The 12,711-nt window shown below is 37.9% G+C and overlaps 1 protein-coding gene across 1 annotated transcript in view; it reads left to right on the forward strand.

Annotated features, from left to right (window-relative positions):
• The window catches only part of ddb1 (damage-specific DNA binding protein 1), a 67,551-nt gene that overhangs the window by 35,043 nt on the left and 19,797 nt on the right, over nucleotides 1-12,711 (forward strand). The window contains exons 15-21 of the mRNA XM_059348708.1: nucleotides 2,562-2,669; nucleotides 4,253-4,460; nucleotides 4,723-4,818; nucleotides 5,215-5,326; nucleotides 7,484-7,607; nucleotides 11,791-11,955; nucleotides 12,469-12,563. Coding sequence (XP_059204691.1) covers nucleotides 2,562-2,669; nucleotides 4,253-4,460; nucleotides 4,723-4,818; nucleotides 5,215-5,326; nucleotides 7,484-7,607; nucleotides 11,791-11,955; nucleotides 12,469-12,563 — 908 coding nt within the window. The remainder of the gene's footprint in view (nucleotides 1-2,561; nucleotides 2,670-4,252; nucleotides 4,461-4,722; nucleotides 4,819-5,214; nucleotides 5,327-7,483; nucleotides 7,608-11,790; nucleotides 11,956-12,468; nucleotides 12,564-12,711) is intronic.

Raw genomic sequence — 12,711 nt, forward strand, 5'->3', positions numbered from 1 at the left:
TTTTGTTTATAATAACACTTGCACTCGTTTTGTTTTTGGGTTTTTTTCAAAGTAAATTCCAATGAGTTACCTTTTTTTTACGATTATGACCTGAATAAAAAAAGAGCGATTCAAGTTTAAAAAAAAAAGAAGAGTGCACTTGTTATTCATGTTGTTGGATAATCAAGCAGTAGTTGGATATAAAAGAAAAATACAGATTAAAGCAGGAAAAAAAGTAAAAATTGTTAGTCACACTGTTGAATCAAAGCAGTAAAAACAAAACGATTGATCATTAAGTGAGTGAAAGGAGTTTTAAATAAAGCCCCAGGCAGAAGATATGAGGGTTATTCTGTCTGAAAACTTGACGTCTGCAGCTTCAGATTCAGTAAACCAAATGTATGTCAATGTATGTGTACTTCCTTAGTAGGAAACATTTTGAAAATACATGTCTAACCAGTATTCTAGTAAAGAAGAGATTAAAGATGCTGTAGACAATGATCACAACATTAATATATTATTAAAAAGATATTACAGTATGCACACACTGAACGCTACACCAGCATAAATATCCCAGAACACACTGCAGTGGTGACAATAACGTTCATAACAGACAGTAGTGGACTGCAACCTAGGCATAATTTATGTATTTTGCTTTTGATTTGTTTCCTTTTTGTGTGCCACTGCTTTTTGTTTTAGTTTCTCAATGCTTGATCTTATTTTGATATTTTGTACATTGATGTATTGAAGTAAAGATTTTAAAGAAGATGGCGATTAAAGCAGCACTGTAACAAGATCCAAGGAGGTAAACTGCTGTTCAGTTTCTAACAGCTGGAGTACATCAGGCATGAGGAGAAAAAAAACAAATCAGTGGAGATGGTAGAGCTGATACTGGCACGTGTTATCATGGTCTCGTGTTGTGGTATTTACAGTTCAGTGCATCTGAAAAGACACATACCACTGTTTATTAGCTCAAAAGTATCTTGAATGACAGTACACATTTAGAGATTTCGAACGCATACTTCATGATGCACCACATTTATGACAAGGTTATTATAGTTAACGAAAACTAACAAAATAAAGAAAATTAGAATTGAAAAAACATTTTGGTTAACAAAAATAAAAAAGTTCTGAAAAGAAACGATAACCAACTGAAACTTTATTGTGTGGTTACAAAACTAACTAAAAGTAAAGTGAAAATGTTCGTTTTGTCATACAGGAGCCATTGGTATAAATATGTATATTGAGACTGGGATGTCGACATGACTATGTTAGTCAATTGCCTTCAAAAAATTCAGCTCTTCACTCAAGTGAGAGTTAATCACCTTAATGGGGCAAAGATGGATAAGGCAAAGGAAATAAAGACAAATTTTACTGTGACCTTTTTGAATCTTACACCATAAAAATACCTAATTACAAAAAATCTAAAACTAATAAAAACTAAACTAAAACGAAGCATTTTAAAAAAACAACAACTAGCAAACTCAGTCTAAAAACTAATTAAAACTAACTGAATTTGAAAACAAAAATTCACAAAAAAAATTACAACTAATGAAAATTCCAAAAATATTATAACCTTGTTCCATGCTTCATCTACTTTAGCTGCAAATCCAAGAGATGGCTCTATAGTAGTGAAGTAGCTTAAATGGTTTGTGTCTCGAGTTTTATTAATAGATGTAAAGGGAGCTCCCATTAAGTCCTTGATTTTTTAGTATCTACTTGAACATTAAGTATGCTGCCATCCCAAATGCATTTAGTGGAGCGTCTAAACGCTTGAAAAGTATTTAAACTCAGAATGTTTAATTATGCAAGAGAGGTCTTGAATACTTTTCTTTTTTTGGTTAAACTTATCAAAAAGTCAAGAGTCGCTGGAGACAAAGTTTCATAACATAGTGAACTGAAACAGGCAGGGCTCTTACTTCCCAATTAGAAAGCTTCGCCCATGAAGAACATTTCCACACTTTTCCACACAGTGTCACACTTTATTTTCCAAGTGCGTTTGATTGACAGCTGCTCGAATGCACAAACTCTGCCAACTCTGCTGACTCCCCCTAACAAGGACACTCTGCAACTTATAAAAACTTTAGTCTGCAGTCAAACAGGAAACCATCAAAAGCTGCAAAAAGCTGTTGAACTGTTGATATTTTTTTGCTCTGCTCTGAATTTTCGCACACTGCAACACTTTTGTTTACAGACATTATAATTGTTATTATTTATATAGATTTCTTTGCTACCTCTCATGTGGCCACATTTTGCTGATTTATTTTAAAATGTTGCTGCTTTGTGGAGAGCCGGCCAACAAGCATTTAATCAGAGCCAACGCTGTTTTGATGTAATTGGCTTTCAGTCAGAGAAGCTCATGTTTGGTAAACGGAAAAGAATAAGGACTTTATATTTACCCTGCAGCATTCAAATGTAATGTCTTTTTTCCCCCAGAAGTTACCAGCCAGCCTGGCCGATAGCCCTTATTGATTTATCTGTCAAAGCCTTTTTTAGCAGACATTTATCACTGTGGTGTTCATCCATGAGCCTGTGACTCCGGAGTAAAGGGAGAATAAATCATGTGACTGTGTGTGTCTCCTCAGAGATCATCCCCCGCTCTATCCTAATGACCACCTTTGAAGGCAGCTACTACCTGCTGTGTGCGCTGGGAGACGGAGCGCTCTTCTACTTCGGTCTGGATCTGCAGACGGGTAAGTTTTTCCACAACAAACATCACTACAAGCTGTTAGATAAGAGATTCTCAAACTTCTGAGGCTGATCGGGGCCTCAAGGTAGAACCATGGGCAGCTGTCTGAAACCATTTTTAGAATATTTTTTCATGGAGAGTTGCATAACTGTCAGCACTATATTTTGATCCAATTGCGGAGATACTGTGCAGCCTGTAGCAAACTTGTTCAAAAAATAATCTCTTATTTACACATCCAGCTGTTGAGGAGCACCTGGCGAACCCGAATCCAGTCTTCACTCAGCTCTTTTTTTGATTTGGTTAAAATGGGAGCAGCAGAGGTTTATATTTCGTGATTCTTATAATTAAGTAAAGGTAGAGTTCCAAAAACACTTGATCTACTTAAGACTGTTTTTTTTTCTCATCTCCTCTGCTTCTTTAATTATTGTTCTCTGCCATTGTAGGGCACTTTAAGGTTTCTCCTTTGACCTTTTAAAAAGATGCATGCTTGGGAATCATCTTGTTCATGCAACCTTTTATAAGGCAAAAAGCTCTGAAATGTTGTATTACTTGTCTATTTCAATTCAATCATTGAATCAATTATAAAAAAAAATGCAGATTAATTATATGCTGACTACCTATCAATCGACTTATCATTTCAGTTCTAGTTTCCCGACCATCAAAGAATTCCTTTAACAAACTGCAAACATGGAAGACAACCCTGGGTTTTCTTATGTACACAGAGATATGAATATAAACATCTTGTTCTGAATTTAATAACCAGGTTATGAGTATGCATATAAATGTGCTCATTAATTTAGCTTTGATCAGCTCGAAGCTGTAACGTGCGGTGGTCAAGGAACAAAATAAAAAGACATCAAAAGCTAAAGCCTATGCAAACTATACATACTACTATTAACACTATTAGCTGTACAGATTAAAGGTAAAAACTTGAATAAATTAATGCAGAAACATAAAGTAGGCGGGTGTTTACATGCAGCGCTAAGAGGCCCTCTGAACTGTATTATGAGCATAAAAAAGGAGACAGAAGGCTAAAGGCGCTTGGCAAGTGACTTCGAACAATGATTGAATTGAACTGAACTGATATCAAACATGTATGGACTACAACAACTGCAGCATTTTCTCAAACTTTCCTCAACTTTAAGCTTCACTGCTCTGAATCTTTTTGAATGAAACATTACAAAAAACAGCCTAACTTAGCAGCGATATTTCGACAACTTCCTGACACAATATCCCATAGATTCCTTAGATCTTTTAGTTTCATATGATACCAGCATCTCCGGGATATTCCTAAAAGTGAGCCTGCTACGACAAACTATATGTACTACTTTTAACACTATTAGCTGTACAGATTAATGGTAAAAAATGTGAATAAATGAATGCAGAAACATAAACAAGGCGGGTGTTTACATGCAGTGCTCAGAGGCTCACTGAACCGTGTTATGAGCATAACGGAGAGACGGATATTCTGCGCATGCATGCAAACTTTATTGGCTAAAGGCGTTTGGCATCTTCGAACAATGATTGGTACTCTGACCTTTCAAACTCAACTTACACTTTTGTTCCCGTCCTGTTTCCACCCTGCAGGCGCCCTGAGTGAGCGTAAGAAGGTCACCCTCGGCACCCAGCCCACTGTGCTGAGGACCTTCCGATCCCTCTCCACTTCCAACGTCTTCGCCTGCTCCGACCGGCCCACTGTCATCTACTCCTCCAACCACAAGCTGGTGTTCTCTAACGTCAACCTCAAGGAGGTCAATTACATGTGCCCACTCAACTCTGAGGGCTACCCGGACAGGTCAGCAGCACAACTTTTTACTTCTGTTTCATCAGCCGCATTGATTTCTGTTGTTGTTGTTGTTCCTCTGTGCTTTGAGGGGCTCATAAAGATGCAAGCTCTACTTTCTTTTTGTTTTCTTCTCTGTTTGATGTGTTCTGTTGACTACAGAAATTCAAACAGTCAAGACTTTGTTTTGATTTACAGGAAGTTGGCGTATTTCTCCTAGTTTCCCCTTTTCCTAATGCTGCATCTTGTTTTTTTTGTTGTTATTTTTTTACAGTCTGGCTCTGGCTAATAACAGCACCCTGACCATCGGTACCATCGACGAGATTCAGAAACTTCACATCCGCACTGTTCCTCTCTACGAGTCTCCCAGGTCAGCCCCATCACCAAATATTGAGTTAGAACTGAGGCTCAGATGAACATTTCAGACCCATCATCTTTACAAATATGCTGTGTGTGTTTCTCCTGTTTGCTCTGACTTTGCCTGTTTGCTCTGTGTTCTCCTGTTGGATTTGTTATAAATCTGCAGAATTTTTGGTTCCCTCTTTTGTGCTCAAACGTCTAAGTGACAACTCAAGGTTGTTAAATAAGTTATTAAGAGGCTGACTCTTGTGCTATCCAGTCAGAAAACAGAAAGTGGTCTCCCAGGGCACCGTCTTTGTTCAGCTTACCCTTTTTTGCTCTCTTCATGTTTACCAGCATCCTCCTTTTTCCGTTTTTTTCACTCCCTTCCACTCATGTCTCGCTCCCTGTGTTAACGCCCCGCCAGGCGGATCTGCTACCAGGAGGTTTCCCAGTGTTTTGGGGTTCTATCCAGCAGGGTGGAGATTCAGGATGTGAGCGGCACCACATCTGCCGTGCGCCCTAGTGCGAGCACTCAGGTACTGTAGCTCCATGTTATGTTTGGCTAATAAACACCCAAGGGCTTGTTTGTTTTGCACTCTTATCTAACCAGTCATGCTGACTAAGAACATTATTTATAACACGAGTCTGGGAGCTTGTCAGGACAACAAATGTCTTGTCCTGTTAGTCACTTAGGGGGTCTGCTGGAGCTAGATTCTCCAAAACAGGATTTAAATCCTAATTCAAACCTTAATGCTGTTGTGTTTGGCTCAGCATTTACATTCATAGTCTAAGAAGTGTTCTCTTGCAGTGGAAACAACTGAAAATAATTATAATTATATCTGAAATGTCCTTTTTATGTAGCTCACTGTCTGATTGATATTTGTATATTTATTGCATGAATATAAAGTAATGAAATGGACAGCTTTGCTATTTACTGGCTCGCTGCTCTCTGCTCAAGTGGGCAATACGTGACCGCACATTATTAATTCACTTGACGAGGGCGGCCCCGACCACAGGTGGCTTTCCCTGTGCACACTCATTTTCTGTGTCATCCCGAGCTGCGGTGGCTGTTTTACCTGCGTTTAAGTAGACTACACACAGTAGCCTGAGGGAACACTGAGTGAAAGTGTGCCGAAGCAGATGAACGGCACCTGCCTCCCTCTGCGCCGCCGCTCCCCGAGCTCCCCGCTCACCTGCTGCAGCCTGCTGGATCAGCTCTGGGTGCTGCTGGCTCGGAGGGAGACAGGTGCCATTCAAGAAGTTACTGCATCTCATTGGTTTGTCTTTGACTTTCTTTTTCCCGTCATGACTTCAATTAAAATTCAGCAGCCTCCAGTAGCTGAAACTGAGACCGATTACTGCAAGAAAAAAAAATCAAAAACTAATAGAATAACTATAGTTTTAAGATTTTCCCCCTTTTGTTTTTATGAAAAGTAGAGCCCAACAGATATATCAGTTGACAAATCGGACAATGTTGGTCAATCAAAGGTATATCATATTGGTGTACATGCTGTCTGATATGTGCCGTTATGAAAACTTTATTTACACAATATATAATGCATAAAAACGTTGCTTGGCATGATTAAGAAATGGTGTTAGCTTTTAATTTTTCTTATTATTTTTTTTATAGTCAGTAAATGACTGACACTGAACAGTAACAATGTTTATTTAACTATTTATTTATTTCTAGTTAGTCTTTATTTTCTCAGTTATCATTTATGGAACTGGCTGATGATATAATACATTGTTGTTCATAATGTTTAATGATGTTTTATGTTTGAGAAAGAAACTCTCTGGGTACCTTTGCAGAGTGGTGAAAAATCTCTGCACAATCCACGTAAAAAAGGTTTAATTTTTAATTCAGCTAAAAAAAATACTATAACGGCGACCCAATCGTTATTGAAAATTGTCCTCTCTAAAATCAGTATCGGCATCTGTCTAATGTAATGAAAAGACACAAAATGGTCACTCTAAGCAAACTACTTGATTACTATAAGCAAATTATTTAAACAGCATTTGTATAGGATGATATTGTCCTGAGGTTTTTGATCCACATTTGGGTTTTTTTACTTCTATAATTGACCCTCATCCACAAAAAGCATAATTTGTGATAAGACAATTCTATAAAAAAATGTTTCATTGCCACTGTAGAGACCTGCAGAAAGACAATAGGCTTTTTTTTCAATGGGCTCTAAATTTGGCTATTTCGAGGGTTCAAAACAAGTTCAAATTAAATTAAACAGTATCCTCCTTTGTACTACTTGTAGTCTAGGAGTACTGACAATGATGTTAAAGCTGCCAAGAATAAAAAGTACGACCAAATTTAAGAAAAGATTTGTACCTGGAGAGCTAATCAGAAAGCCCTTTCAGCCAGATTTACAGTGACAGCGTGTGTGGTGTCCACTCAGCTTGGCTCTATGGCTTCCCAAAGGGGACAGGTGTGTGCTTTTTGTATTTATTGCTGCAGCGCACAAGTTTGTGGAAACAAAGCAGCGCCAGAGCCTTTCACACGTGATGACCAAAAAGATGTTTACCTGATTTTCAATGCTGCACATCTGGTGCTACAGATGGTGCCGTCTGTGCTGTTGTGCTCACACAGAAACCAAGATTAGAATTGCTTTATACCATTTATAAGGTTTCTCTTGTGTCTACCTCTCTTCCCGTCCTGACTCATAAATCTACGTCCCTTCCAGGCTCTCTCCAGCAGCGTGAGCTCCAGCAAGCTCTTCCCCAGCAGCACTTCTCCCCACGAGACTTCCTTCGGCGAGGAGGTGGAGGTTCACAGTCTGCTCGTCGTGGATCAGCACACCTTTGAAGGTGAGGCAGCCGGATGTACATTTCCATTTGATCTCACAAAGCTGGTGCTTTCACATGGAGCTTCTGATAGTAAAACATTGCACAGCTTGGAGAATAATCAGGTCAGTGCAGGAAACTCTTTCACCAGTCCGGGTGCAACACATCCCTGCAAGCTTTTATCTTCTCACACACAGGGGCCAAAAAAATAACTTTTTGGTAGATCTGCCAATGGCTGGTAAACTGAAAAAATGTACCGGCCAAAATATTTATAACAAACTCAAACAAATGAGCGGGTCCTGTTTGTCGAGAACCTGCAGCAAATGCTCATATTGTTTTCATATTTAAAAATGAAACAATCCCATGATCGATACGAGCGCCAAAATGAAAAGCTTTTCCATTACACTCTGTCCTGAGGCGGACCATCTGCTCTCAGGATTCAGACGAGACTTCTGACTTTGGACCTTGTGTGTCGTTTCACATTGGAGGCAGTCAGTTCACCAGCGTCCCAGCTAATCAGCTGTCAGAGAACAGTTGGATTTTGTTCTCGTTTTAGCATCGTGCCAACTGGTCAAATAACAAAAAATATTAAAAAATGGCTTCAGTGAGGAGCCTTCAGTCCTCCCAACATACAATCAAACTTAAAATGAACTGTGTCAATATGCACTTTATGAATCAACTTGTTAAACTTTCACTTTTATATGTGACGATGCTCGAAAAAGCATTTATTTTCGAAAATCTATAAGAACCCTTTCTATGTGAAGAATTGTGATCATTTAACAATGGTCATATCCTGCAAATAGGCACCAACACAAAACAGTCAACTTATGTGTTGTACAATAGGATTTTTACTCATATTTTGCGGAGTGTGCTTAAATGGGTGAACACGCATTTTAATTTAGTAAATCTGTCTCAGCATTGTCAGCATCCTTCTTTTTTTCTCATGTTCTAAATGAATATTTGTTATCAAAGTTATTTTTTCTGAAAAATAATATATAATATTATTATAATATAATATATTTTCTTTCAAAATATTATTTTCAGAGCCTGACAGATATGGGACTTTTGAGACAGATGCCGATACTGATTCTGAGTGGGAAAATTAGTCGATAACCGATATGGTCACCGATTTTTTTGGGAATGAAAATATAGACTTTTATGTAGATTGTGCTCCGATTTTTTCTGTGAATGTGCCCATAAAGCAACTTTCTTATTATACAAACAATGTAATTCATTGTCAGCCAAGTCTATAAATGATAAACAAGAAGATAAAAAATTATTAGGAATAAAATTATTAGCCAAATAAACATCATTACATTTCAGTGTCAGTTAATTGCTGGCTATTTAAAAAAAAAAAAAAAAAGGAAAAAAAAAAAAGGAAAGAAGAGTACACCATTTCTTACCTTTTTAATGTGGATTGTGCACCAATTTTTCATCACTCTGAGAAAGTAGCTCTCTGGGTGCATTCACAAACTTAAAACTTTATTAAATAATACACATTATACATTATTATACACTGTACAAACAATGTATTACATTGTCAATTCTATAAATGATAACTGAGAAAATAATTATGGAGAATAATGAGGGAAGAATTATAAAGAATAATTAGGGATAAAATAAATAGCCAAATAAACATCATTACTATTTGGTGTCAGTCAATTACTGACTATAAAAAAATAATAATAAGAAAAAATAAAAGCTAACGCCAAGCAACGTTTTCTGCATTATATATTGTGTAAAAAAGGTTTTCATAACAGCACCAATTGGTCACATATCAGTCAACAGATATATCTGTCGGGCTGTAATGTTGTTATTTCCCAGTATCACACACACACACACACACACACACACACACACACACACACACACACACACACACACACACACACACACACAAGCTGTTTATGGTATAACTTAATGACAGAACATGCAGAACCTGTCCATGTTGAAGCCGCTGAATGTGGCAGGTTTTTGCTCCGTTCTGTTTTGCAATGCAGATTTCTCTGCACCAGGCCTTCCCTTTAAGAGTTACCACACCAGCATACATTAGCGTAAGTTATATGTTAATGATATGTAAATAAAGGACTGGTTCAGCACGTTGTGTCCACATTTATCAGCGTGCGATTGGATAACCATTCATTCAGATTTTCATCACTCTGACGTGGAGACATTAGTATGCAGTGGTGTGTCAGGTATGTGCTTTATAAGTGAACATTAACTTCATTGATAGATAAAACCTCAAAAGTATTCTGTTATTGAAGAAGAAATGTATTTAGTATAATTATTCTGTTACTGCTGCGCCACTTAAATCTCCATCTATTGTTAATAAGATTTGCCTACAAATGGGCGCTACTGTCTCAATCACACACAACTTGAATGCATTGAATCCTTTAGCTGCTGCATGATAAACATTAGCTGTCTCAAATACGTCTTCATGTTATGAAACATGTGATCCACTGGCCGTGCCTTTCTCTGCGTACCACTTCATTTTATCGGTTAACTCCACGTTCAGCACCAAGGTTAATAAGAAAGATGAGCAAAACCAGCAGTAAAATTAAAGGTTGTCCTCTCCTGACATGTGCAATAAAACTAACAGGAGAGTGAGGGGGATAAATGAATACATAATGATTCTGTGTGGATCTATTTGGATAAAATACAGTCCCAGAAAACATCATGCATGTGGTATGTGGATAACTACAGTTTGTTAAATCATCTTTATAGTCTTGGACAGAATTGTACTCGTGTGATTTTAGCAAATGTGTTCTTGGACAAGAAAAACAAGCAGTCAGAGACTCATACTAGTTGTAAACAAACCTATAGTTGTAAGTTATTTAGAAGTAACAATCTGTACAAACCGAGTTCATGATTCAACTTTGGCGTTCTGTTATTGCCATAGTTTTCCTGCGAATTGCGGGATTATAATGGATTTTTTTAGGTTTACTCACTTTCTTCTTCTTTTTTACCGCTAAATAAAATATTTTTGCTTTTTATATCTCTCACAGGATATCTCTCTTATATATCTCTCAGGGTTCTTATTCCACATAAAAGAAGAAGACATAAGTTTACATTCTGCCCCTTTTTTTATAGTGAATTAGAGGTGGGGGACAGGGGTCTTTAGGGGGGGATAGCAGGTCAACAATAAATGCCACATAGAAGTGATATGCACCATCTTAAAGCTGGAGATCTGAAGGTTAATTTAAGATGTAGCACTGTGTGTCAAGCTGCTGTAGTCATAAATCTCTTATAAAAATGAGTTAATCAATTATTATAAAATTAAAATATAATATAATATAAAATTATAAAAATCTACAAGAGTCTCAGGTTTCCAGTGATATCTAATTTATGCAATTCTAATACTGTTTAGGGTTCTTAGTACGTAGAAATATTCAAAATCAACAGGCAAAAATAAAAACAAATGCATGTACTGCATGAGAAAAACTGGTTCTTGCCTTAAACTATGAGGGATTAGCATAAAGTGGAGATCATATCTGTGAAGACTCGTGGGTACACATTGAGCCAGATTTTATTCAAATATCTTGAGGTCAGAGGTCAGAGCCTGTGAAATTTTCCACGTCACTTTTGCCCTGACTAAAATGCCCTGACTAAAATTCAGCATAACTTTTGGAGCGTTATTTCGACAAGATATCACAGCATGGTTGGAATCAAATTATTCCTTTGGTGTTGGTGGTTTATTTTGATACCAGCCTGCTACAACCTCTGAAAGAAAAATGTTCAGACGGAGCACTAAGGGGTTAATAATAAAATGTTAAAATGTTAATGAATTATAAATTCATGTTGTCTGGATGCTTTTTTTTCCAGAAGTGATTGAACACCAGCCAGATAATTATTTTACAGCTTGGCTATCCAGAGGTTAATAGTTTATTCCTGATATATGAAGCATAAAATATAAAGCACAATTAAGTGGCAAACCTATTTTTAATGTAGGTTATGCTCGATCAGAAGCCATCTGCTGTCTTTCTTTAAAAACCTGTCTGTGGATCTGACAGCTCATATTTATTGAATGTTATCATGTTCCCAGAAAACAAGACTTTATATTTAACATTTTGTCATAATTTAAACTGGCTACTGAAGAACAGCCTTGAAAAAACAACAGATGGATGTAAAAATCCTGTTAAAGAGAGATGTATTGTGCTGATGTCACACTCGGTTTCCTCACCTAACTGTGTTTATGTTTCTCCCTCAGTCCTTCATGCCCATCAGTTCCTGCCCAGTGAGTACGCCCTCAGCATGGTGTCCTGTCGTCTGGGAAAAGACCCGTCAGTGTATTTTATCGTAGGCACCGCCATGGTGTACCCAGAGGAGGCCGAGCCCAAACAGGGACGCATCATCGTCTTCCACTACACCGACGGTCAGTTCCTCTTTAACTTCCTCTGTTCCCAGAAAACAAACACTCACTTGTCAACCTTATCCTGTTTGTCTTCTCACCCAGCTCATTTTGCTCTCTTTATCCTTCACCCGGTTTCATTTTCTCCTCCACCGCCCTCTGTCCTGTTTTTTCACTCGTGACCACTTTGTCCTACGATGCTCTTGTTTCCCCCCTCACTTAATCATTTTCTTATCACTCCTTATCAGACTTTTCTCCTCTCACCACTACCTCATTTTCGTTCATACCCTGTCCCTCTCAAGGTGCGCTGCTTGCCTTTCATTTATTCTCCTTTTAGCTTTTCATTCTACCTTGCTCTGAATGCCTCACACACTCTATTTCACGTTTTCCCACATATCTCTCTCAGAGTTGTCGAGCAGTTTGTATCCTCCCGCTTGACTAAGATCTTGTCGGTGCTAGTTTAGCTTGGCATTGAGCGTGTAACGCTTTATATGTGAACTTCACTCTGACTGACAGACATTGTGCTCTCTGCTGCAGGTAAGCTGCAAACCGTGGCAGAGAAGGAGGTAAAAGGAGCTGTCTATTCTATGGTGGAGTTCAATGGCAAGCTGCTGGCCAGCATCAATAGCACGGTAAGTGGTGCTTGATAGTCTTGGACATTTCCACCAGACATACAAAGCACTTGACTTTTTCTTTCTGAGCTGCACTTAAGTTCATGTTCAATACTTTTTGGGGACTTGAAGAGAAATGTAGCTTTAAATTTGCTTCAAGCTACATTTG

The sequence above is a fragment of the Centropristis striata genome, chromosome 2 (genome assembly GCF_030273125.1).
Source record: "Centropristis striata isolate RG_2023a ecotype Rhode Island chromosome 2, C.striata_1.0, whole genome shotgun sequence".
Taxonomy (NCBI): Eukaryota; Metazoa; Chordata; class Actinopteri; order Perciformes; family Serranidae; genus Centropristis; species Centropristis striata.